This window comes from Eulemur rufifrons, chromosome 9 (genome assembly GCF_041146395.1).
Source record: "Eulemur rufifrons isolate Redbay chromosome 9, OSU_ERuf_1, whole genome shotgun sequence".
In the NCBI taxonomy this organism is placed as follows: Eukaryota; Metazoa; Chordata; class Mammalia; order Primates; family Lemuridae; genus Eulemur; species Eulemur rufifrons.
Window position 1 is genome coordinate 36,147,081 of NC_090991.1, and position 27,559 is coordinate 36,174,639.

The 27,559-nt window shown below is 53.2% G+C and overlaps 1 protein-coding gene across 2 annotated transcripts in view; it reads right to left on the reverse strand.

Annotated features, from left to right (window-relative positions):
• Positions 1 to 27,559, reverse strand: part of PLXDC1 (plexin domain containing 1) — a 63,113-nt gene that overhangs the window by 21,781 nt on the left and 13,773 nt on the right. For both annotated transcript variants that reach the window (XM_069481326.1, XM_069481325.1), the window contains exons 3-7: positions 12,569 to 12,712; positions 12,215 to 12,284; positions 11,414 to 11,536; positions 10,690 to 10,808; positions 9,693 to 9,792 (exon numbers count right to left, since the gene is read on the reverse strand). In XM_069481326.1, coding sequence (XP_069337427.1) covers positions 9,693 to 9,792; positions 10,690 to 10,808; positions 11,414 to 11,536; positions 12,215 to 12,284; positions 12,569 to 12,712 — 556 coding nt within the window. The remainder of the gene's footprint in view (positions 1 to 9,692; positions 9,793 to 10,689; positions 10,809 to 11,413; positions 11,537 to 12,214; positions 12,285 to 12,568; positions 12,713 to 27,559) is intronic.

Below are 27,559 nucleotides of genomic sequence, written 5' to 3' on the forward strand. Positions count from 1 at the left end.
CCTGAGAATTAAGGAAGACAACATACGTGCATGAAGTGTGTGGACCGAGGAGCCACTTAAAGCACGCGAGCCCGTCTTTCCTCCCAGCCTCAACTCCTTTTTTGTTGTTTTTCTTGTGACTGAGACTCTTGGGCATTTTCAGCCTCTCCTAACCCCTCAGACTCTGCCCTAACCCATGTTCATGAACTTGAACATGAGAAGGAAGGACGGCACGTTTCTTTCCACTCCCCCCTCCCGGCCCCGCCCCCCAGGATGGCCTATTTCTTGCCAGAAAATCTCCAGTGGGTCCCTCAGCTCCCTCCCGCTGTGAAGGATGCTGTGGGCAGAGCGGAGACCCCCGCAGAGGCAGCCTGACCGCGGTGCTGGCCATATGGACCCCCTGGTGCCCCCACCTTCACCCTCCCAGCCTCAGGGCCACACTGCCCTTCAACGCACGGGCCTCTCCTTGCCCTGTGCTGGCCCCGGGTCCAGGCTGCCGGCTTTGCTTCATGCGCTGCCCCCGTCAGAGAGGGAGGGAACAGGGGAAGTGGGGGACATCAATGCTCAGGTGGCCAATGGGCCTGGGGACGCTGGGGTTGGGGTGAATTTCCCATGCCCCCTCCGAGGGCTGCTCAGAGAGCACTTAACTCAGAATCACCCCCCCCCCCCACCTCACCATACACACGCATCCCTACTGGTTCTTGTGGGGAGGGGCAACGGGAGGATTTTGACCTTGGCCTTCCTCTCCTGCTGGGGAGGACGACCTGACCACTCCAGCCCCAAGGCACCCTCCCTCCCTGACTCCTGAATTGAGCTGGACGCTTTGCAGTGAGGTCTGGTCCGCCTCCTGCTCTTCCTCCCGTCCTTCCATCCCAGGCAGATCAGGAAACTTGCTGCTCCTCAGGAAAATAGCTGGAAGGAGTGGGCGGGGTGAGAGGTCCAGGTGGTCTTGGTTGGTGCCCACCAGGTCAGCGCTGCCCAGGTGTGGGCTTTATGAGCACCGAGATGGGCCACAGCTTCAGAGACTCAGACCTATCAGGCTGAGAGCTGCAAGGGAGTTAAGAAGTCAAGTTGTCCTGCCGTTCATTTCACGAGTGGGGAAACTGAGGTTCACTCGGATTAACCCAAGGACTGATACAACATTGTATATCACTTTATAATTTACCAAGCCTACCCAGAGTCTTACATAGAAAATACCTACTTAAATGAGAAAACACACAAAAGCACAGCACCACCCTATTCACTGGCTCACTCAGCACATAGGCATGGGCACCTGTGTCTGGGGCTGTGCCAGTTCCCAAGCACCCCGTGACATGCAGGACAGACCTGGCCCCTGCCACTGTGCAGCTCACATCATCAGAGGTGACCTGGATTCGAATTAACTCATTTGCCCTCACATCTTTCTTTTTCTTTTCTTTTCTTTCTTAAGAGATGGGATCTCGCTATGTTGCCCCGGCTGGAGTGCGGTGGCGATTCACAGGCACCACCCTAGCACACTGCAGCCTTGAACTCCTGGCCTCAGTGAACCTCCTGCTTCAGCCTCCTGCACAGCTGGAACTACAAGGCACCTATAGGGTGGGGATTGGGAGGTGGGGGGAGAGGAGCCTTGACTTTAGCTTTTGCCAGTTTCTGTGGTATGAATACCCGCCAGGCCTGATTTCCAGCTACCCACGTAGGGTTACTGAATATGGAGTTCGGAAGAGACACGTTCAGTTCTCTCTCGCCCACCATGAGCCCCAGCACCTCACTGTTTGTGGTTTCCTGGTTTGTGCTTCTAAAGGAGTCAGAGGGAAACGTTTATATCTCTTTCTTTAAAAATAAATAATGAAGCCAATATCCAAAAGATTGAATAATTGCATGTTCATTTTTCTCCTAGACAACCCTGAGTCTGAGGGCAGAGGGGCCCAGGAGACCTCACAAACAACAGGTTCTTAGGGGAGAGAACTCTCCATCGAAAGCTGAGGGAGTGAGGTCCACAGAGCCCTGTATGTGCGTGCACACCCCAGACACACACACAGATTTGATACAAGAAAGACCCTTTGCCAAGCGGGAGGGTCTGACCGATTGGGGCAAGGAAGGGCACCTTTTTGTAATTCATGCGTCCAGAGTGGGCACCAAGCCCACTTGCGATGCAGGCACCCCTTGTGTGACACCAGTGCTCTGAGAAGGTGGCCTGGGCTCCGAGGGAGCCTGGGGACCTCGGAACATCTATGTAGAGGGTGGAAAAATTCCAGGCAGCCTTTCACAGCTCTACCCATCCACTACCCCAGGGGCCATCTCTCCTTCTGAAAAATCACCCCTTTCAGCACAAAAATGTAATGGAATAAAAAATAAATCTGCAAGCCAGGTCTCCCACTCCCATCTTGCAAGGTACCGAAGGCCATGGGCTCTAGAATCTAACGTCAACCTTTCTTTTCCTCCATCTGCCTCATCCTGCCAGGCTCAGCTCAAACGACATCTCCTCCTTGAAGACTTCCCCCACCCTTGGGCAGAGTTAGTGGCCCCGCCTCTGAGCTCCACAACTCCCTGAGCAATGTCCAGTGTCACCTGTCACACTGCTTCATCAATATCTGCTCTCCTGGCCACCCTCGGACTGCGAGCTCCCCTAGGACAGAGTCCACGTGGAACTCGTCTCTGTACCCCAGCCCCTGGCAGTGGCCTTGCACTCAACAGGGACTTAAGAAATGACTGTGAATGAACGAATAGGTTACAAAGAGCCGTAAAAACCTCAGCAGCTCATTACAACATCAGCCGCAGCCCGGAGGAAGCACGCCCTTCCTCCCCAGCCCCTCAGATTACGGCCTTTCTCAAGACAGGGCAGCCCCCAAAGGGCCACGGAAGCCAGCCATGCTCCTTCCCAAGTTAGAGTCCAGTGGAGGAGGTGAGTCGGCTGTCCGGATTTCTCCACCCGCAAGACGTAGGGCAGAGCTGGCCCTTGGTCAGAAGGAAGGTGAAATGGGAGAGACAAAGGGACTCAGGGTGGGGCACATGGAGACACGGACTTGTCAAGGAGCTGGTTTCAAGGACAGAGACATAAGTAGCAGCCAGGAAGGCAAGGTGGGGCTCCTAGACACCTCACACCAGGGTCTAGAGATGGGTTCCCCACCATCCGGGCTGGGAGCAGAGGTGGGGACGTGCCCAAGCGTGAGTGCAGCCAGGGACTGGCGTCCTCCGGAAACAAACACAGCCCTCCCGGTGGGGCAGGGAGACCGAGAGGCGGGAAGGGGATGAGGGTGGGTGCGTGGACACAAATCTCTAATCGAAAATACTCGCTCACTTCAACTGCCATCTTGTACTTGTTTGAGTGTATGGCTTTGGAAGTTTTAATTATTTTATAATATCTCCACCTGCGTTAGTGGCGTTTGGATTATTTCACCAACATGTGTGCCTTGCCCAAGGACAACGACCTCCATTTGCACGTCACTTTGGGTGCCCCAAAGCCACATTTCTGGCTGTTTGGGACTTTCTGTTTTGTCTCTGCTTCCAGTCATCAAAGATGCAGAAATGCTAAGGTCTAGACACAGCGAACCCCGCCACCCCAACAAGAAATGTTAATGGTTCAAAAGAGAGGTTTACATAGCCTTTCTTTCTTTCTTTCTTTCTTTCTTTCTTTCTTTCTTTCTTTCTTTCTTTCTCTTCTTCTTCTTCTTCTTCTTCTTCTTCTTTTTTTAATAATTGCAAGAACACTTTTTCTGGATACATGTCCAGTTTCGTTTTAGAAAGTGTTGGCTTGGTCAGAAGTCAGGCGACCAAAAAGTCCAGCCACAAACTTCCTCCAAGATTGGGTGGCTATGGTATAAAAGCTGTAAGCTAGTGGGTCGGGCAAAGTCTCCATTCATTCCTTCCGCTGCTCATTTGACTGCACATTCAACAATCATGATCGAGCCCCAGCAGGGGACCCTGCGCAAGGAGCTTCCCGCCCAGGAGGGCAGGCAGGACATGCCTTCTCAGCACTGAGGCAAAGTAGGAAAAAAGGCAGGGGAAGAAGAGGCAAGAAAGAGAAATGACAAGACTCAGGGAGCAGAGCAGTGGCACAAACAAAAGAGAAAAGGGAAAAGAGGGGCGGAGGGACCCTGGATGGATTAAAAACTTCCAACGAAGAGCACTTTACAGGATCCGTTACAGAAGAGGCGGGAAGGTGAAACCTGGTGACCACATCCGCTTCTGCCCCCCAGGTCCCTGCTTGGCTGGTCCGGGACCCCCGCCTCCCCCACCCACAGCCTGGCCGCTGTCTGGACTCAAGCCTGCCTCAGAAAGGACAGGAAAGTTCTGGTAAAGGAGGAGGACCAGAGCCTCATGGGCGTCTGAGGCCATTCTGGGGTCAGCCAAGGGGCAGGCTACGATTTTGGAATAAACCCTTTGTAATAAAAACCTCATTAACCAATTCCACTAGCTCAGGATCTCTGTCAGTTGCGATGCTGGCAACGCTAAAGTTGCTTTTATACTGTCCATGAAATAAGCGACTGAACAGAGGAACGTGTATGGACGCTGGCGGCCTCTCCGGCTAACTAGGTATAAGCCACCCCGTACGTCTGGAGTGCAGACAGGCGCTGCTGATTGCACGTGACTTTTCTTTTCGTCAAAGATGCTCTGCAGACTCTGCTCCAAAGCCCGTGTAATGGTTTGTCCAAGCCAGCGATGGCAAGACAAACTCTGGCTGTGTTCAGCAGCTTCTGGTTGAGGGAACTCAACCAGGAGCTGCACCCCAAACCCCCGCCCTCGCCCAGCAGGGTGGGGAGGAAAGCGTTTGGAGCCTGGGGGAGGAGAGAGTCCCCCAGACAGGGCTCAGTGGCTGGGGGATTCCTGAATAGTGGGGAACCAGCCTCCACTCCCCACAGTGCCCCAGGCAGCGAGGAGCCAACAAGCCTGGGTTCAAGGACAGTGACACCACCCACGTGGCGGTGAACGACCAGGTGAGCCTGGATAATGGCATTATCCATGGTGGCCATAGGGACTGCAGACCACAGGGTTCTTCCTGAACTTCTGTTTCATTTAAGCCACGGTTATTTCGAATTGACTGTTATTTGCAGCTCAACCTAATCCAAACTAATTCCCTACTTGCTAGGATGAATTGATCAGACCCAGAGGAATCTGACCTCTTAGCCATATAAAAGCCATCACTCCCCAAAGCAGAGACTGTGGCCCATTTCAAACCCCAGTGATAGCTGTGGATACTGTCCCAGAAAAATGCCTGGATGTGAAAAGGCTGCATTCGGATCTCAACACTCCACGTACAATTCCAGGAGTTCCCAGACCCTGAAGGTCCATGCCTGGCCCCCCCGAGCTAGAAACCACTCGATAGAGCACTGGGAGCTTGAGGGGAAGGGTCAGGGGGGGCAGGTGGGGTGGCAAGAGGTACTCAGGGGGCTCAAACCAGCAGGTGTTTAGTAAGAATGAAAGGATTTCAATATTTTGTCAACTGGCATAACCACGGTGGGGCGTACCAGCTGGCTGTCAGCCAGTACCCAGGGTGGGAACTGGGCCTAAAGGATAATGTGATTTCCACAGCGCCCTACGCACCGAGCAAGGGAGGACACACATATTTGATGTTAAGGAAGAGTTTTCTGTTGTCGCCTCTTACGTGCGAGTGCAAAGACTGCTCCATCCACACACAGCAAAGACGGGGAAACAGTCCTGCTGGCTAAAAAACACTTCCTAGTTTTGCAGCAACACAAATACAAGGAATGGGCAGGAGAGTTCAAAGCATATTTGCGACAGGGAAGGAGGGAGGGGCATGCATATGTGTGGAGTGAGTGCCAGCCGTCTAACGGGCACTGTCCGGGGCTTTACTTCGGGGTCTAAGACCACGGGGGCCTGAGGTCTTCCCGGGGAGGTGTGCGGTGGAAGGAGAGGAGGCAGAGGGCGCCGGGCCCTGAAGAGGGAGGAGAGGAAGGGAAGACAGGCTGGGGTGCAGGCCAGGCCTGGGGTACGGCCACCAGCCAGCTGGCCCAGGGGTGGAAGGAGGCCATAACCAGCCCAACTGCTGACCAGGAGGAGAGAGTCCACACCTGCAGCTTAGCGGTGGGCACTTTGCCCCCAAGCCCACCAGAGCCATTTACTCCCAGAACCACAAGCGGGGCCACCCTCAGTACACTGAGGGCTGCAGTAGTCCCATGTAGCAGCGGCAAAAACGTGACCACAAAACCCCTTTCCAGAAGCAAATGCAAATCAGATGCCCCTACGCTCCAGCCTCCCGTCCTGTGCCACCCCTCAGTACCGCCCACAGTGCTGTCGGGAGGGCGTGCGGCAGCTGGTCTCACTGACAGATGCGCTTAGGGGACCAAGTCTGCCTGCTGTGTTTCTGGGTCTGACCCGTTTCCCTTAAGATAATGGCCTCCAGGTCCTCCCACGTTGCTGGCATGGATAATTTTGGTAGCTACGGCCAAGGTGAGTTCCATGGAGATTCTGGCACTTTATGCTCCCCATAGGTGAGCACACCTGTCACTCTCACTTGCTGCTGTCCCAAGGCAAGGACTGCTGGCAGCAGGCAGATGTCAGGAAGAAGAGGGCAATAGAAAGGGAGATGGCGAGAGGTGGAGGACGAGAGGGCTGGTGAATTTCTGAAGAGGGGAAAGAGCTCCTGGCCTGCTGGGAACGAACCAGGCCCCATTCACCGACCCCTCGACCCTTGAGTGTCGCCACCCACCCACCCATGGCGCTGGCAGGCTGAAGGTGTGGCCGGGGGCGAGAGATGCTCGCTAGGTAACAACCAGCCTTTACTGGGCACCTGGCCCAGGCCAGGCACTGTACTTGGCACTCTGTGCCCATTATCTCCCAGTTAATCCTCAGCACAGCCCTTGGACGGGCTGCAGGCAACTCATTCGAAGATGGGAGCACTGCGGTCCAGCCCTTGTCTTGGGACACGCAGCAAGTGACAGTGACAGGCATGCTTACCCATGGGGAGCGTAAAGTGCCAGAAGCTCCATGGAACTCACTTTGGCCATAGCTACCATAGCTATACACACCACCTAGCACTCTGGGAGGCCGAAGCGGGCGGATCGTTTGAGCTCAGGAGTTCGAGACCAGCCTGAGCAAAAGCAAGACCCCGTCTCTACTAAAAATAGAAAGAAATTATATGGACAGCTAAAAAAATATATATAAAAATTAGCCGGGCATGGTGGCGCATGCCTGTAGTCCCAGCTACTCGGGAGACTGAGGCAGTTGGATTGCTTGAGCCCAGGAGTTTGAGGTTGCTGTGAGCTTGATGCTACGGCACTCTAGCCTGGGCAACAGAGTGAGACTCTGTCTCAAAAAAGCAAAACAAACAAACAAAAAAAACCTATACACATCAGCAACATGGATGGAGCTGGAGGCCATTATCTTAAATGAAACAAGTCAGACACAGAAAGAAAAATACCGCATGTCCTCACTTGTAACTGGGAGCTAAATAATGTGTGCACGCGGACATAGAGTGTGGAACGGTAGTGAAGACTCGGGAGGGGGAGGGTTGGGAGGGAGAGGGGTGATGAGAAATTACTCAACGGGTACAAGGTGCGTTATTCAGGTGATGGGTACCCTAAAAACCCTGACTTCACCACCATGCAATCTACGCATGTGACGAAATCACACTTGTACCCCACACATTTATACCAAAAAAACATACATAGAAATGCCCTTGTCCTTTGATTCAATGATTCAACTACTGAGAATTTGCCTTACAGAAATACTGACACAGGGACATAAAAGCACCTCCTGCACGCAGCATTATGCACGCAGCATTATGCACGCAGCAAGAGATTGGAAGTGGCTGAAAAGCCTATGCCCAGGGGACAGGTTGCGCTAAAGCACGTCCATGGAAGGGACTATCACGCAGCCATCGACAGGAGTGTGGCAGCTCACTGTGTGCGGACACAAAATGGCGGGCGAGATGCACTTTGTTCAAGCGCAGAAGAGTGGACGTCCCGCGCTACCGTTTGTGTTAAGCGTGTGCTACGTGTACCCCCACACACCCACGGGAAGGCTCGTAGCTCGGGAAGTAACGGGGTAGCCCTGGTTGCCTGCAGGGAGAGACCTCGAGGACAGGGGACAGGAGAAAAACCCAATCTTTTCTATACGTCCTTTCGTATCTTCTGAATTTTAGATCAGATACATTTATTCATGAAAAATATAATTTTATAAATGAAGATAAAGAAAAGTATTAGTAAATAATAGAACAGTAGTTCATGAAAATGGCAAAATCTCAAAGGGGGATGTGCAAATGAGCAACGTTTGGGAAACTCTGCCACTCTAGCATGTGACTTTTTGTCCCTAGCCACAAAAGCCGCATGAAAACGCTGTGGTTGTGGCATGTGACCTGTGACACACCAGCATCATGACGTCACCCACTCCTACTCCTGCACTGTTTGCTTTGGTGCCAGGGTCCTGCTGGAGTCACCAAGGCCAGCACAGGACCCCCAGACCTGGCACACCAGGCATCGGGCCAAACACGCCGCCTACACGGTAATTATAGGAGGAGAGGTATCACTCTTACCCCTATTTTACGGATAAAGAAAGAAACCCAGAGAAGTTAAGTGACTTGCCAGAGGTCAGAAGCTTGTGCAGAGTTTGGACTCCAACCCAGGCTTCCCGCGCCAGGGCTGAGCCCCTAGCATGGTGCTGAGACCTTGCATGTGGAAGGCGCTGGATAAAGCTTTAACTGAGCCCTGGTCCTTGTCCTCAGACTTCTGCTAAGGACAGAGGCTGTGCTCAGACGACGAATGCCTCAAGGGCACTACTGGCTTCCTCTTCACTGGATCTCAACAGCCCCCGGAACACAGTGGCCTAGTCTATGGTAGGAAGTCAGATCCTGTGCATTGATGGAGTTTAATCAACAGACGTAAGCAGTGATGCTTCGCCTGGAAGCCCTAGATCTCACAGAATGGGGGTGCCTGGCCCGTCTACAGGAAGGTGCCTTGGTGGCTCCCAAGCACATCTTCTCACCCAACCTGGCACGGCCAGGGTGGAGCTCAGAAGGTCTCCAGACCCCATCAAGCACAGGTGGGGTGGGAAGAGTGACAAGGGTGTCCCCCAGACCCAGCTGGGGTCTTGCAGGTTATGTGGCAGAATTTGAACACAGCTCAGCAGGACAGGTCAGGTTAAAAAGTCTCTGAGCCAGGGGTCTAGCAGCAGTGGATGGCAGGCCTGCAGCCTCCCCAGGAACATGAATCCCCGGCCCTCATGGGCACAGACCGGGGGTTGGAAGCAGGAAAGAAAGAGCTGTGGTCCCCTAAGGTGTCAGCACGGGGGGGGTGGGGGGGGGAGAAGAAGCAGCCCTCCAGCTCCTCCCCCATTTCACAGATGAGGCAACTGAGGCCAGAGAGATGACAGAGAGTGGATGGTGTGTCTGAGGCTGCGCTCCTGTCTCCTGACACCCTGTGATTGTCCTTTTAACGCTGGGGTGAGGAGGCCATCACGGTTGTGTTCTAGGAGGACTCAATGCCCCTAACGTGGTGTCTTTGGAGATTTTCTGAAAGGAGCAGGCCCTGGTGGAGGGCTCTGGCTCCCTTTCCCTTCAACAGCCGGAGCAGCGCCTCCCCCTGGAGATTCTGTTGGAAAAGATGGTTCCTCTACTGTGACCAAGAAAAGTCGGAGTTCACTGCGCCTCCCTCCCCCAGTTCCCACTCGACTCTCTGCCACCCACGCTCCCCGCACCAGCGCCACCCCCTGCAGGTGCGGGGTCAATCTGGGCCAAGTCCTACCCAGTCTGGGCCTCTGCGAGATCCCTGGGGACTCACCTGGCACGTCCAGGGATGGGTTGAGAATCATGAAGGCGTCTGACAGGCCTGCTTTGACAGGGTGCTGGGAGGAGCTGATCTCCAGGACAGACATGGGGATCTGCAGTGGGGAGAAGACTGTTGGAAGCCTGATGTCCCCTCTGAGATCCAGACCTGTGTCTGCCTGCACGGTGTCACCTCTTGGAGCATTCAAAGACATCTCAAACCCAGTGGGCCCCCATCCCAATTCCAGTCTTCCCTGCACCACCTCCTAGAACATGTTCTTCTTGTCCCTGACTCAGTAACTTCTTTCATTTCTTCCCTTCCTCCTCTAATGCATCTCCGAAGCCTGTTAATTAACCTACTAAGTGACTCTCAAAGCTGGCCAGCTGTCTCCATCTCCCCCATCCCACTCCAAGCTGCCATCGCTTGTCTCCTAAGTCATCTCCCAGCATTTCCCTTGGAGCCCCCAACAATCTGTTCCCCACTCTGAAGCCAGAGTGACCTTTCTCAAAGGCAAATCTATTCTTCCCCTGCCCTGTCCCGCCCCTCACTCTCTTCTTCCAGCCACGCTGCCTCTTTCAGTGCTTTGCACCAGCCATGCTCTGTGCTGCCACAGGACCTTTGCAAGTGCTGTTCTCAGTCCTGGAACACACTTCACTCTCCTCTTTGCTTCCTTAACTCCTATTCATCCTGCAGATTTCAACTCCTTTCCTCAGGGAAGCCTCCCCTGGCTTCTACCAAGGTGAGGAACCTTGTGCATGGCTCTGTTAACACCAGGCACCTCTACTTAGGAGCACTTGTCAGAGTGGCAATTCTACATTTATCCAGGTAATAATTGTCTATTTTCTCAACCAGACTTATAGCTCCACAAGGGTAGGGCCCACAATCATCTTAGTAACTGCTGTATCCCCAGCGCCCAGCCCTGTGCCTGGCACATTGCAAGTTCTCTACAAATATCTGTTGAATGAAAGAAAGGCTCTAAGGCCCAGCTGTCTCTGTGGCTGGGCCCGCTCACCTCTTTGTAGCCGAAGACAATGCGGCCATCACGGTGTAGAGCTGCCTGGAAGGTGAAGCTGCCCCTGTCCTCCCGGCCTTGGAGGTAGACATGGTCCCACTGAACAACAAAGACTGTCCCTAGGGAGAAGAGTAGAGGCCTGGCTGGATGAGGAGGTAGTGCAAGGAGCAGGGCCCTGGAAAAACAGATTGGGCACAGGTGGGGTCGCTTTGGGATGATGGGGGCAGTTTGCAGACTTGAGGAGGCAGGAGCTGGGCAGCCCACAAACTCCAGCCTGGCTTCCACGCTGGACAGGAGCCGGGAGGTCCTGCTGCAGCCCCCGGACACTGTACTCGATCACCTCTTACCCCACGCATGCCCCCTCCTTCTTGCCCATCCCGACCCCTTGAGATAAAAAGGAGGAGAAACAGGAGAGACGTCTGTTCTCCTGGGGTGGTGCTCACAGGGCAACCTGGTAAGGAAGAAAAATAATAAAGGTCCCAACATTTATTTACCTCTACTAGGAGCCAAGCACTTTTCATCTTGTGACCTCATTGGATCCTGTGGGGTAGTGGGCATTCTGTCCCCATCTTACAGTGAGGAAACTGAGCACAGAAAGGTGCGGCTGCCTGGCTCTGGGGCTGCGGGACGCTCGCCCTCTCTGGGCCTTGGGCTCCTCCTCTAAAGGGGCTGGACCAAGGCATCCCTGGAGCCAGGTGACCTAAATTCTGAGATCTGGCCTCACCATTGTCAAAGTAAGCAACCGTGGAATTGTCGGAGTAGCCAGGGTTGAAGTTGGCCATGAGGGGGGCCACATACTGCGTAGCCGTGAGCATCCGGTGGATCACGTCACCCATGAAGATGAAGCCTAGGGTGGGGAGAGGCGCAAAGGAGTCACCAGAGATGGCCCAGAGGGGCTGCTTTCGGGGGTCTCTTCCCCGAGGGCAGTAAGGGGCAGTGCAGACAGAGCTGGAAGTGACAGGGGACCTCTGCCCACTGTCCCTGCCCAGTGGGCTCTGGGTCTGGTGTGTATGGAGCCAAAGGGCCCCAAACCAGAAAAGCTTCCCCCCGTCCCTCCAGGTGGGCACACTGTAGGGTGAAGGGACAGGAAGCGGAAGTGACACTCAGCTTTCCCCGTCCCTGGAGAAGTGAGACAGAGAACTAAAGTGCACAGGAATGAAAGATGGGCTCCTCGGGTCAACACAGAGCCTGGTCCCAGGAGCCCAGGCTCTCACTGGCACCTCCCTCTCCCTCTCGTTCATGGACTCAGAAACGCAGGGACACAGGGCTGTCCACACGGACTCACGCTGGCCCAGAGGGAGACACACGTACACGCACACGCACATGAGCAGGTGGGCTGATGCAAGGCGGGTGGTCTGACAGGCACTGACCTCCCTTCTGAGAACCGGGTTCCCAAGAAAGCCAAACGCGGGTCCCCTCAGTCCATCTGTACAACCCCATCTCCAACGAGCCTCCCTGGGGAGGCCCCTTGAGTTCGGGCTGAGATCTTCAAACTCTCCCCCAGGACCCACTGACAAGGCCTTACCTCCGGTTGCTATGGTGATCTGTCGCAGCGGATGCCCGTAGAAAGGGAAATCGAAGGACAAGACCACTCTCTGCAGGGGATGGGAGAGAGACAGCATGGTCCGAGCTGCAGGCCGGGGCCTGGGCTCCCACCCCTGCCCCGTGCTTGTCTGCACCGAGTGGAGACAGCATGTCCACGGCAGGCCTCTGGGACCACACATGGGCACCCTACTCTGGCTGAGCCCCACGGGAACCCCTGGAAGGCACCTCCCAGATCACAGACCTCAGGCCACAGCCATGCCCGCTGACCAGGCCCGGTGGTTGGCCCTCAGCCTCCCAGCCCAGGGGACACACTGCGGGGACCTGGGGCACTCACCGAAGCCTGCCGGTGCGTGTTGGAGAGTATTCTGTGGACCTTCACTTGGCTCCGGTTGGCCTCGGCCACATCCACCCACAGTTCCCGGCTGCGGGGTTCGCTGGGGCCGTACAGCCGGGACACATAGTAGCTGTGGTTGTCCTCCTGCCGGCACCCAAGACAAAGCCCACAGGGGGCACGAGTAGTCAGGCGTGCCAGGAGCCACGCTCTGCCCCTCCCCACTCAGACAAGAAGTCACTGTCCTCCCTGGGTGCTGGACCTGTGGCCCATAGACAAGTTTAGGCGTAGGAGACCCTGGGCTCCCCTTGGCCCCAGACAGCTCGGCACCTGGCCCCCAGCCAAATCCACACCTGCTGTGTCCATGCCCGGTGCAGCCATGTTCAGACAAGCTGAGATGCTCATCCTTCAGCCCCTGAGTCCCTTCAGAGCACAACCAAGGCTGAGCTCGGTTTGGGGCACGAGGGAGGAACAGACAAGACAGCCCCAGACAGAGCCCCTGTCTCCGGGTGGCTCCCAGACCAAGGGAGAGACAAGTCCCTGTCCTTGAGAAGTGCCCTGTTTAAGAGAAAAGAAAAAACTGAATCTTCGAGGGCACCGTCTAAAGGAGGAGGCTGGTCCTTGATCTTGGGGATTTGCTGGTCTGATGGAGGAGGCTGGACTTACGTGAGCAGAATATGTGGACACACACCTTCAATCAAAGATGACACGAGCCCAGACTGCGGTCACCAGAGGGTTGAGAAAGGGAGAGAAGTAGCAAAGATTCCTTCAGGGCACAGTTTTCAACCTCTACTGTGTGCCCAGTGGGAATAAAATAGAGAACAAGCCAGAGCACTGCAGCTAGGGGTTCATTCTGCAAAACCTCTGTTGCGGAGGAGACTTTGGGCCCAGGATTTAAAGGAGCCGAGGGAAATGGTTGGCAGAAAGACTGGAAGAGCCAGGAATGGGCGATGTCAGAGCATTTCCTAGAAACTGCCCAAAAGCACCAGCCGCGGGAGGACAGGAGGCTGGTGGGCAGGTTCCCTTGGCAGCCACCACCACAGAGTTGGGGCTACTGACCCGTGAGGAGCCCTGGGCGTCGTGGGTCACTAATCAGGCGGCCCAGCAGCAGTGGCTGCAGACACAGCAGAACAAACGCTGTTCTCCCTGCCAAGCTGCCAGCTGCCCAGCCAGCCCTTGCCCTGGGCCCAGCATGAGCAGCGACGAGGGTTCCTGCACTCCGCACTCTGCTCTTCGAACAGGGACACGCTCTGGGAACCTGGGTCTGGGCAGGCCGTGGGAAGATGAGCGGAAGAAGCGTGGTAATGTCGGGCGTTCCCACTGCCGCCACCTCCAAACTGCCCCTGCCTCCAGCCTTCCTTGGCATGGCAATCACGCCAACCTACAACACTGGCGAGGCCACGTCCCTCTGCTCACAAGCGTCCTGGGGCTCCCTGGAGACACTGCCCTCGAGACAAGGACCGTCGGAAGCCACCAGAAGCTCGGAGGAGGCAAGGAAGGATTCTTTCCTGGGGCCTTCAGAGGAGCGTGGCCCTGCTAACACCTTGATTTCTGACTTCTAGCCTCCAGAACTGTGAGAGAATATATTTCTGTTGTTTTAAGCCCCCAACGTTGTAGTAATTTGTTATGGCAGCCCCAAGAAACTAACACACATGCCCACAGGTGTGTGTTGCTGTGGCTCAGTTGGGACAACCTGCAGTTGTTTTCCCCTCTCCATGTCACTCCCCTCCTTTAGAACAGTCTTAGGGTCCCCAGCTGCACTTAGAACAAAGGCCATGCCCCTTACCACAACCTACAAGTCCCTATGTGGTAGACTCTGGGCACTGCCTATCCAATATCCATTCTCTTGCAAGCAGCGATGTAGCCATCTAGAAACAACTTCATTCCCTGGCTGTATTAAGGGTTGCCACGTAACACAGGCTGATTCATGAGATTAGCTGAAGGTCCTAGGGTCCCTCTTATCTATGCCCTTCTCTTTCTTCCTGCCTGGAATGCAGACATGCTGGCTGGAGCTCCAACAGCCATCTTGTGAGTACAAGGACAAGAGCCACACCCTGGGGATGGTGGAGTGGAGAACTGGATGGAACCTCAGCTCCTGATGACGTTGCTGGAGGGATGCGCCTTAAATCCCGGGGTTTAGCTCTCTGTTAAACACTTACTGGCTGGGCGCAGTGGCTCACGCCTATAATCCTAGCACTCTGGGAGGCCGAGGTGGGCGGATCGTTTGAGCTCAGGAGTTCGAGACCAGCCTGAGCAAGAGCGAGACCCCATCTCTACTAAAAATAGAAAGAAATTATATGGACAGTTAAAAATATATATAGAAAAAATTAGCCGGGCATGGTGGCGCATGCCTGTAGTCCCAGCTACTTGGGAGGCTGAGACAGGAGGATCCTTTGAGCTCAGGAGTTTGAGGTTGCTGTGAGCTAGGCTGACGCCACGGCACTCACTCTAGCCTGGGCAACAGAGTGAGACTCTGTCTCAAAAAAAAAAAAAAAGAAAAGAAAAAAAATAAACACTTACACACAAATCCTTCACAAATGCACGGTGGTGTGGTCCCACCCAGCACTTTCTCCTCTCCCCCGTCTCTCCATGCACCAGTCCTGCTCGGCTTCTTCCAGTTCTGGAAATCACCAGCCACTTGTCTGCCTCAGGGCCTCGGACTTGCCTCTTGTGACTCAAAACCTCTTCCCCACCCTGTTCAGAAGCCAACTCTTCCTCCTCCACCAGGCCTCAGCGCAGGGGCCACTTGCCCGAGAGTGCCTCCCTATGCTGCCACGGCCTCCTCGCACCCTGTGCTTCACTCTCTTAACGTTTTGCGCCTGTGACGATGCACTTGGCTTTTGTACTTGTTATCTCCACGCCTGCCTTTCCTGTAAGCCCGTAAGGTCCCCAAGGGTGAGGTCAGCCTTTACCTACACTGTCGAAGCACCGAGTATGTATTCAGTCGGAGGATGTGTTGAACAAAGTGTCATTTGCAAAAGCCTGCCGCTCATGCTTGGCCCGTTGTCTTGGTGCCACCACACATGCTGGTGACCAGGATAGGATCGTTCCAGCAAACAAAGCAGGATAGCAGTGGAGGGTAAACAGGTGCTCTCAGGTACGTCTGGGAGTCAACTGAATCCAGCTCCCGCCCAGGACCCTGAGCTGGCCGTGTCCAAGACGTGCTTTGAGGCTCGGAGAAAGGTCTTGTTTCAGTCAGCCTGCTTCGGTGTCGGAAATGAAGGCCCAGGACTTTGATTACCCTGGGACAGTGAAGCCAGGCGCTGTATCTACTCAGAGCACTGGCCAAGGGAGGCCACACGGTGATGGGTAAGGCCACATTGCAGCTTGGGGGCAGGGGTGACTTGAAGCAGGTCACTGCTGGGCAGAGCCAAGGACAAAGTCCACAGGGGAGTGATTGGGAGACGGGGAGGGAGGAGAAGGGAAGCTGGCATTCACAGAGCCGTGACGGCAGTGTGCTGGGCGTTCCATATTTATCACTGCCTGGCAACACTGGGAGGTGAGTACTAATATCAGTCCTGTTTCTTTTTTCTTTTCTTTTTTTGAGACAAGGTCTTGCTCTGTCACCTGGGCTGGAGTGCAGCGGCGTGAGCCTAGCTCACTGCAACTTCCAACTCACAGGCTCGAGCAATCTTCCTGCCTCAGCCTCTAGAATAGCTGAGATTACAGGAACACGACACCACATCCAGCCAATTTTTTAATTTTTTGTAGAGACAGAGTCTCACTATCGCCCAGGCTGGTCTCAAGCGAACTCCTGGCCTCGGCCTCCCAAAGTGCTAGGATTACACGCGTGAGCCACCGCGCCCGGCCATCAGTCTCGTTTTCTAAGTGAGGCCCCAGATCACATAGCTATCTGAAACCAGGTCGGTCCCACTCCAAGACGGTGACCTTTCCTCTGTCCACGGTCTCTTAGATCTTTAAGCCACAGCTCCCCTGGAAGGTGACTTGGGCCGCTTACCTGTCATGGATTGGTAAAAGTCCCTGACACCAGAAGGACCACCGAGGGTCCTTTATGGAGAATGAAGCTCAAGGACAGGGTTGGGTCCTCACCCCTAGCGCCTGCCTGCAGGGCCTGGCACCTGGCTTACGGTGGGTGCTCAGGATCCGCTGCGAATGAGCCGAATCACAAGGATTCCGCAGCTGCTGGTGCCTGCGGCTGTGCGGAGAATGAGCAGTGTGGCTCCAGCAAGGACAGCATCCTCCCCCATCTCCGATGGCAGGTGACACAAAAGCCACTTGTGGAGGAAGCAGCTGCCTCCTCTGGGAATCCGAGTCCGTGGAGAGCAGTCCCATAGCTGGGACACCTGGACACAGGAAAGTGTCTCCGGACTCCTCAAGCTCCTCTCTGAGGAAGTACAGCTAACAGCAGAGAGGCTTTCAAGGGACAAGGAAGAGAAACCTGGCTCAACCCAGCCTCAACACGGAGGAAACACGTTAGACCATGTGACTGAGAGTCCAGCAGCAGGTGTCATCCTAAGTGCGACTGCCCTGTGGGCCCCTGTTGCACGCTTTCTTGACTGGTTCAAAAAGAGAAACCTCTCACCAAGCGTGGAGTGCAAGACCTTGCTTCAGTCTGACTGAGCCAGCGAGGCGGCCCCTGGATTCGGACGGGGTCAGGGCATGCCTGATTGGCACAAACCAATCCACACCCCCCAGGGAAGAGGGAACGGAAGTTGGGTGAGCAAACGCCAGTGTTCGTGACATCAGGGTTGACGGGGAACGTGGCTCATTAGTCACCAAGACCAAGTTCCTTCAGTCTTTCCTCTCTGCCATTCTCAGCACGGGCTTCATTCTAAGGCTGGTCACCTTGAGTCACAAGACGGCTGACAGTGGCAACCAGTGCTGTGCATCCTGCTTCACCAACGGCGAGAGAAGGAGAGCACACATCTCCCCAACCACTGAATGAATGGATGACCGGGCCACCCTGGACCACGTGCCACCTCTGAACTAACACCCATTGCCAGGACGGCACCAGATGCTGAACAGCTTCGACCTAAACCAAACGCTGGCTGGGGGGTTGGGTTACCATGGAGCCCCAAACCCCATTCCTACCATACAAGGCCGTGCGGTGAGTTATACGTTGGAAAGTCAACCACAGTGTCCCCTCGCCCTCTGAACCCTGCCAGCAAACCAGCACTCTCAAAAAGCAAGCACCAGCCTGGTCCGAGTGCAGTGCCGTTTACGACTCATTGATCACAACCAGTTACAGATTCCTTTGTTCCTTCTCCCCGCCCACTGCTTCACTAGACTAGCCTTAAAAAAACAAAAACAAAAACAAAACAACCCAAGAAATATGTCTTTTACTTTCTGGAAGCAAAGCTGAGTGAGGACTCGACTGTCTGGCTAGCGTCTTCCACTCTGTCCTTGTGCCCAGGGAGGCACAATGATTCTGCCAGCCGGCCAGGCCTTGTGGAACGAATAAGAGCCTTCAGCCGGGGTGGGGGCCTCCTTGGCCTGTATCCTTTGTCCCCGTCCAGCTCTTTATGGAACCAGAGCTTATCCAAGTGCCTCGGAGCTGAGCGCCAGTGATGCCATTAAAGCTGTCCCTACGCACCCAGCGCTTTCTGGAACCAGTCCTCTTAGTCTAGAATTTCTGATGCTTCTGGAACATCAGCGTTGCATGGAGCCCTGCTAACTCAAATTGCAGGTGTGGCATCGTGTTTTTAATGATGTCCTAGTACCAGACATGTTTTAGGATGCCCAGCCCCCATCCCAAGACCATCTGCCCCCCACACACACAGACCCTGCTGAGCGACCACACCCGCCACATTCTCCCTCCCACATGACCCTGGGCTTCCCCAGTCAGATGGATTGTACATAGGTGGTCACAGGATTCAAAACCAGCCAGCCTATTGGAAGCCTACAACCTACGGCTTGCGCAGCCTGAGCCAATCAGAGCCCTCTCCAGGGAGCGTGACATTGGGAAACTGAGAAGCTGGTGGCAAGGAAACTGAGTTGAAAGGTCGCAGAGGCTCGGGAGCGGAAACCACCACCATCTGGAGCTGTCTGCAGAAGACGCTGGTCCACAGGGAGGAGAAGGAAGACCTCATACGCATCTGGCTTCAATAAATACATGATGAACTAATGAAAGGAAGACAAGAGCTGAGGGGGGGCCTGGAGAGACAGAGAGAGCAGCCCTGGCTCCCGATGGCTTTCCGGTTTCCCTGAGGTCTGGCTGTCCTCTGTGTCCAGCCTTCGAGTTCCATGACAGTTCTCTGCACCCCCACTATGACCCTCCTCCGTGAGACAGCTCAAATGGCTCCTCGGAACCAAAAGAACATGAAATAAAACTGGGAGAACTTTCCCCTGGTGATACACTGGACACTGTGATTTTTCCTCTACAAAGTCAATCACTGCTGGTTTTTTGACTAGCCACTGAGGAACAGAGTCCCATGGCTTGGAATTCACCAACTTTGGGGACACTTCCCAACTGCCACTGTGGGCCTCTGATCATGCTGCCACTCGCACTGGCAGTTTGGATGGAGGAAGTCCCACCCATGGCACAGACTAATAATGATCTCCCAATAACCATTCTCCCCTTCTTCCTTGAGTAGCAGAAACTCCCAGGTTTAGCTAGGCACAGGGCCACCCAGCTAGACTGAATCCCCCAGCCCTCCTTCCACTTAGGTGTGGCTACATGGCTCTGGCCAACGCAGGATGAGCAGAATGAGTGTCCTTAATAGGAATGGGGGGCCCTCCCCTTGCCTGGCTGGGATACAGATGTGATGGTCAGAGCTGAAACAGCCATCCTGGACCACAGAATGGAAGGCACATGCTGCAGAAGGCAGAGCAACAAGACAGAGGGAACCTGGGTCCCCGACACTGTGGAGATATTATACCAACCCTTGCTTACTGCTGCTCACACAGCTACCTGTGAGAGGGAACAGATTTCTCTCACGTCTAAGTGCCTTGTCATTGGGCATTTGTTACAACAGCTGAACCTGTGTCCTAATCAGTACAAAGCCCTAAGTGGTCTCTTCAGGCCAGTCCATCCCAGGGCTTCTTCTCAGTGTGTCTCTAAAAAAGGACATATAGAGATGGCGCCTGGCAGTGAGCCTTCCTGGGGAATTCACACAATTCACAGCCCATCCCAGAAGCTATGACAGGGGTGACCTGACTCGACAAAGAGGGTTACAGATGGTAGCAAGAGCTAGACCACTGGGCAAGTCCACCAAAGGGAATTATGTTTCTCCGAGATGTGTGTAAGAAGCCCTGGTCAATAATCCACATTTCTTTAGGGAGGCAGTGTGCTATGGATCTCAAATATTTTTAGTCCTGAAATCCTTTTGTCCAACTAATGTTCCATGGAAGCTCAATACATAAAATCACATCAAAGTAAAGCCACCCTGGGGGAAGGAAAGAGAAGGGCCGGGAGCCCAGCCTGCTGTGCTACTTCCTTCTCCACCACCCTCCCTCCCACAGCAGCCTGCGAAGCACCTCTGGGAACGTTAGGGTTCCGTGGAGCGCAATTTGAAGACCACTGCTCTAGGATCAAGTGCATGGGCTGTGGAGTCAGACAGACCCAAGTTCAAAAACTGGCTCCATTACATAATAGTTGGTGCCAAACATTCCTCTCCGCTCTGAGCTTCAGTTTCCTCCGTAATCTTTCTCGAGGGGCTCTTGAGAGGATTACACAAAACATGTCAACAGAAAGCTCTGAGCCAGTGCCAGGCCCACAGTGGGTATGTGAGAAGGGGGAGCTATTACGGTGATTTTGTTGGACCTTTCCATGAAAGGTTGACTGTGGGGGCTGCCTCCTCGGAACCATCCCCAGCTCCATCCTAAACGTCCGCGTTACACTGTCTCTTCTGCCTCAATCAGTCACGCCGGGAGGCCCGGCAGGCATCTCATTGCTGACGGCGGGGTAGCATTTACCTTGGCTGAGCTCAAGACGTTTCTGGACAGAAACTCTGGCTGAGTTGTCACAACCGGCCCATCACCTGTCAGCCAACTGGCAGGTGGAAATGCTGGGGCGAGCAACCGAGGGCGCCCCGTGGGGCCTGCCGCAGAGACTTGTCCAGCCAGGCCTGTCAGGATGGGGCTGCAGGCACCTGGCCCAGCGCCGGGAGGCTCAGGCAGGGTTACTGTGGGGAGGGGACATCCCAGTCCCTGCTGCCGCCATTTCCAGAGGCCTTCCAAGACCAACGGGAATATGTTCTAGATCCCTGCTACTCAAAGTGTGCCCCAGGACCAGCAACATGAGTGGCACTCTCCTTAGAAATGCAGATTCCTGGGCCCAACCCAACCCAAACCTGCTAAATCAGAATGTGCATTTGGAACAGCTTCCCAGCAGATTTTTTGCAGAGTAAAGTACTGGTCTAGAAGCACCCTCTCCACCAGCATGTCACTCATTTTTGTCCCCAAGGAAATGGTGGTTAGGAGCTCAGACTCTGAAGGCAGAAAGACCGGGGCTGTTGTCCTGGCTCTGCCTTTCACTAGCTGTGTGACCTTGGGTAGGTGACTTCGCCTCTCTGTTCCTGATAGTTAAAGAGAGAAACACCTGCCGCATAGGGTAGCTGTGTGGATTAAATGTGAAGCCATAGGATGAAGCTGGCACTCGGGAAGGGCTCCTTGACCACCCCCTGCTGTTATTATTTCCCCTCACCTCACGTTCCCACTCAATATGCTCCAGCTGCCCTCCGAAGGTATTCGAACCTGAGGCTGAAATAAATGGACACAGGTCACTTGTCATCATAGAAGTGCAGAAAGTGAGTACCCTGGTATGTCCCAGAAAGGAGGGACCCAGACTGAGGGCCTGGGGTAACGAGGTGTGTTGGGGTGGGTGAGGCTGACCTAAGAAAGCCCTAGAAGCGGGAGTTTGGATTAGGCTTGGAAGAGATCGTGGACTGGCTTTCCAACCGGGTGTTTCCTAACACTCCAACACTGCGTGGAAACAGAGACATCCTCTTAGCCTGGCACTGAGTCAACCATGGGCTTTTTGAGGGATACCAGCCAACCGGAGATTTGATAGCATAAATATAAATCATATAACCACAGAGAATTAGGACAATAAGGACAAACAAAAACAAAACAGGCCTCCCCAGTCCCTCATCTGGTCCCATACTGGCCTATTTCCTTCTAGTGTTTTTTCATATGTATATATAATTTCGCAGCCATAACCCTGCTTCTGTCACATTTCATGATATCTAAGGTAGTTTTTTGACGGTGAACATGGTACTTCTGGCCATGATTTGTCATGGCTTCATGACAAACCGCTCAGAAGGAAACCCACAATTTTCTTAACTGTTTCCCTTTTATTTGGCATTTAGATGCTTCCAATTTTTATGCTGTCATAAATATTACACTACTGTGATGGAGATATTGATGCATTTTCCACATTCTGGATGATTTCTCGGCTTCGAAGCCTTTGGTATAAAGCCATGCTTCCCACACTTGAGTGTGCATGTGAATTACAGCGAGTCCTCACTTAACGTCAGCGATGTGTTCTTGGAAACCGCAATTTCAAGCAAAACAACATATAACAAAGCCAATTTTACCATTGGCTAATTGATAGAAATAAGAGTTAAGTTCCTCCAGCATATTTCTGGTCAAAAAAACATCACCAAACTTCTAAATAAAGACCAAAACACTTCTGATATGAAACATTGAAACCATGTGAACTATATACGTACATTTAAGAAAGATTCCTAAAAACAAGTAAGATAATTATTTATCCAATTATTCCAGTTCAGGGTCGCGGGGGGCTGGTGCCTGGCCCAGCAGCTCAGGGCGAGAGGCAGGAACCGACTCTGGCTAAGATGCTGTCCGATCCATCCAGGTGCGCTGACGCCCTCTCCTGCTGTGACCACTCGGCCATGCCGATGAACTTAACACGCATATCTCTGGGATGTGGGAGGAATCCAGAGCACCCAGAGAAGATCCACAAAGACACGGGAGAACATGCAAACTCCACACAGACAGTGGCCTCAGGCGGGAATCAATTTCTTTCTCTCATCAATATTATGACAAAACAAAGTTATTGGAGGACCTGCAGTACCTGGGAATTCTGATTCTGCAGGTCTGAGAGGTCTGAGATTCTGAATTTCTCCCATCCAAGTACTAGCCAGGCCCGACCCTGATTAGCTTCCGAGATCAGAGATCAGGCGCATTCAGGGCGGTATGGTTGGAAAGTGGGGTTCTGAACTTCTAACAAGCTCCAGGCATTGCCAATGCTGCTGCTCCCTTCCCATCCTTTGAGGAGTACCAGACTGTGAAAGATAGAGCCTGAAGCGCTAAGGCCAGGAAATCCTCTTTTGTTACTGTGATCCTATTTTTGTACTTTTGGGTAAGGCCTGGGAGGGATTTCTCTGGTTAACTTTCTCAACCAATGAGCACATCCGATTTTTATAACAACTCTGTGAGGCTTTATCAGTCCCACATTACAGATGAGGAAACTGAGGTTCAGAGTGAAGACTTGGCAAGGATGCACACTGTCTATCTTCCCTGGGACCACCGTAGGGTGAGCAACTATCTTGGTTTACCTGGAACTGAGGAATTTCCCAGGATGCCAGACTTTCCAGTGCTAAAACCAGGACCAGCCTGGGAAAACTGGGATGGTTGGTCTCCCTAGACCAGAGCCTAATTCAGAGCCAGCTAATGTTTATCACTCCTAACCATGCACTGGGCCCTTTATGTACATTGCTGTGCAGTAAATACCTTTGCAGTAACACTTAGACAATAGCATCCCTGTTGGACAATGAAGAAATGGGCTCTGAGGGGTTAAGACAAAAAGACAAACAATCCAATTTAAAAATAGACAAAGAAAAAAAATGGACAAAGGATTTGAATAGATATTTCACCAAAAAAGATATAAAAATAGCCCAAACTACATGAAAAAATGCTCAACCTCACTAATCATTAGGGAAATGCAAATCAAAACCACAATGAGCTACCACTTCACACCTACTAGGATAGCTATGATAAAAAAAAATAAGGGAAAATAACAAGTGTTGGCAAGGATGTGGAGAAATTAGAACCCTTGTACATTGCTGATGGGAATATAAAATAGTTCAGTTGCCGTGGAAAACAGTCTGGCAGTTAAAAGAAAAATTTAATCATATAATTGCCATATGATTCAGCAATTCCACTCCTAGGTATATTCCAAAATTGAAAACAGGTACTCAAACAATACATTTACACACGTTCATAGCAGCACTACACATTCACAATAGCCAAAAGATAGAAACAGCCCAAATGTCTGTCAATAAATGAATGGATAAACAAATTACGGTACATCCATGCAATGAGAACGTGTGCTAAAGGAAAGAAACCAGACACAAAGGTTTTTTTTATATGATTCCATCTATATGAAACATCCAGAATAGGTAAATTCATAGAAATAGAACACAGATTGGTGGTTTCCAGAGGCTGCGATGGAGGGAGTATGGGGAGAAACTGCTTAATGGAGTAATGAAAATGTTTTGGAACTGGACAGGGGTGGTGTTGCATAACATTGTGAATGTATTTAAATGCCACTGACTTATTCACTTTATTATTTTTTGCTCTGTCACCCAGGCTAGAGTGCAGTGGTGTCATCATAGCTCACTGCAGCCTCCAACTCCTGGGCTCAAGCAATCCTCCTGCCTCAGCCTCCGGGGTAGCTGGGACTACAGGCATGCACCACTACAACAGGCTAATTTTTCTATTTTTTGTGGAGATGAGGTTTCACTGTGTTGCTCAGGCTGATCTCGAACTCCTGGCCTCAAGAGATCCTCCCACCTCAGCCTCCCGAGTAGCTGGGACTATAGGCATGAGCCACTGCACAACTGGCTGAATTGTTTCAACTTTAAAATGGTTAATTTTATGTTATGTGAATCTCACCTCAGCAAAAAAAAAAAAAAAAGAAGAAGAAGAAAAAGAAAAGAAAAGAAACAACCAACACAGCAACCTGCACAAGGCAAAAGAAAAGCGTCCAGGGGAGGACGCAGGAGACACAGCACGGGGCTGAGCAGTCAGGAGGCGCTGGGGTGCCCCTTGCCAAGCCCCGAGGATGACAACCGTCACGTGCCTCACGTGTTGCTCTTAAATCTCAACTCTGTGAGGTCAGTATTTACCAGCCATTTGGGAAGTTTGAACTAGCAAGGGCTTGCAACTGAGTGTCCAGCCCAAGGCCACGCAGATGGTTTGCGTCAGGACCAAGAGCTCGGGCCAGGACTGCCAGACTCTTTCTGCAGCGCTGGAGACTGGACATCTGGATTCCACCTCCCACCTCCCCGGACACTCTTCCTCCCCACAACATCTTTTATCTTCTCTCTCTTCGAACTTTGCCTCATAGCTTTCCCCTCCCTCCAGCCACCCCATGTCCTACTCCCAGATGTCCTCCTGTACCAGTGTCCTCGTGTCATCACTTCCCCCGAGCACAGCGCATGGTGGGGTTCCTTGGGGAACACTGCTTGTTCCTTGCGTGTCTGTGCTATGAGTCTGTCTGTCTGTCCCATCTCCCCAGGCCCTGGGATCTGGGGAACAGGGTCTTCTGGAGGCTGTCTTTTGAGAACCACCTCCTTTGTAGGAACCAGGCAGGCATTGCACTCATTTGTCTCGCTCCCTGCCCACCTGTCTTGGATGGCGGGATGCCTGCCCCGAACAGGGGCCCTCAGCACTCCCAGGGTCTGCTGTCGTGATGCACGAGCTGGGACGTGTTCCTTGAGCTAGAAAGGAGAGAAGGATTCAGGGAAGCTGGGCTGGGGTGGGCGGAGGGGAGCCTTTTTTTATTACAAAGTGAAAGGGGGGACCACCTACAAATCTCAATATTCTTAATCCTTGGAGTAGGATTCGGATATCCCCAAAGGAAGAGAACCTTTGTCCAAGGCCTCCGCCTTCCAGCCTCTTGGAGAATAAATTGCAGCACACCCCAGGGTCTCTGACTTAGCACTGTGGCTTCCCCAAACCCCCATTCCACTCCCCCCAAAATTCCCACTAAGACCAATCCCTGGGGCCTCAGGACTGGTCTTGGTGGAAAATCTCTGGAAAGCTTGAGTCTGGACAAGGTCCTATTTCCACTGGGATGTGGTGGCAGAGTGGGCGTGGGAATGAAATGTGAGGAGGAGATGGTTCTGACCAGGGCCCTCAGAGCTGCCAGCTCCCCAGGGAGGGCAGCGCAGCCTGGACGCCCCAGAGCCTCCAAGCAAGAGGTTCTGAATCGGAAGGAGCATGGTGGCCGTGTGGAGGGCCTGGATAGAGGGGCTGAGATGAGGGGGCTGGGCCAGAGGGATGGGCCCGAAGGGAGGCCCACAGCCTGGAGGCACACCGAGGAACAACGGAGGAAGGTGGAGACATTGGGGCCAGTATGGGGGGAGGTCAAGGGAATGGCAGCCACCTACCAGGCCCTCAGCCCCTTGATGTGGCCCCACTGCACAAACCAGGCTGTGATGTGGATGAACAGTGGGAGTGTTCTCCTGCTGAAACCCAAGAAAACTTTGTGAAGCAGACTCAGTTGGACTTGCTGAAATATCCCCTTCCCACCACTCTCCTCTCAATCTGTCCACCTGTTGCCACCAAACATGATCTAGATCAGATTTCCTTAGGCCACAGGGACACTGAGCTCTCAGAGACACGGGAGAAGTAGATGTCTCTGGGCCCCTCTGCTGGGCTCCTGCCAAGTCCAAGGCTGCCCATCTCCAGGCCGGATGTGGGGAGGGGCCCTGAGGTCCGGCTGTGCTGGGAGATCCCATCAGCATCCTCAGTTGAATACCGCTCAGGGCAAGGCCCAACAGGTTCAAGGTGGAGTACAGCTTGGGCACGAGACCACCCGGATCGTGGGAGTGTGCAGACACACATTCTGTTATGTGTGTGGGAATCCAACAGTCAGTAGAGTTGGGGTCCCTAGACCCAAGCCGGGCTCAACTCTTCTCTTCAACGATCCTGTCTCCGGGGACCTCTGGGGATGGGGAACTCCCTCTCTGCAAGGCCAGGCACTAACAATGGAGTGATCACAGTCTCGGCTCCCATGGTGCTTACTTTCCAGGGGGAAGATGGGCAATATAAACAAATAAATAGATACTTCAATGCAGGAGGTGATAAATGATACAGAGAAAAATAAAGTCTACCCTTGTGCCCTGGTCACAGCCCTGCAGCTGTTAGGAAACAGCCACATCCAGAACCTTCTTTATGCCAGGCTAAAATACTCCAAACACCTTCTACTACCCCTCCTGGGATGAGAGTGCAAGTCTCTTCACCATCCCAGCCGCTCTCCCCTGCACTCCTCTGATTTCTAGGTAACCCCCTGAAAGGGGGCACAAGCCCCTCCGCTGTGGTCAGACCAAGAAATAGCCCAGAGGATCCCCAGCGCCCCAGCCCTGGCCCCGGGGTTCCCATTAACACAGCGACTTTCCCACCGCCAACCTCGGCAGTACCTTCATGCGCCTGACTCATCACAGCCCACAAGAAATGATGAGCCCCAAATCTTCCCCTCATGAGCTGCTGCTAAACCACATCTCTCTCGACTTACTCTAAACTGAAGTGCCTGGATTTCTATTTGTCCTGGTAGTTTCATCCGTCCTGAGAGAGATATAGCTCCAGCCCCCCATGAGGTCTTCCGGTTCCTGATCTGCCATCAGCACTCTCTCTGAAAGTCTGATCCTCCTGTCTTTTGGGGACAACCCCTGGGGCAGACAGAGGGCTCCTTCCAGGGTGGCTTTGCTCCTTAATGTTGACGCCTGATGTGTGGCCACAGGGGGGTCAGGAAGTCCTCCCACCCCCGACCCCTGGAGATTCATCTGGTAACCAAGTATAAAACTGGTTTGAAATCTTACAGGTCAGAAGTTCCCACACCTAGAAGACCATCAGAATCACACGAGGAACTTTCTTTTTTAATTTTCTTGGCGACTTTGCGAGGAAAACATGGGGACCTTTTAAAAAAACAAATCCCCAGGCTCCATCTTCAGTGTTCCTGACCCAGTCGGTCCAGGGTGGAGCCCGAGAATTTGTGATGTTGTTTTTTAAACGCTGGTGTTATTGAATCCATACCGGCTCTTAATGCACCCCAATGCTCTTCCT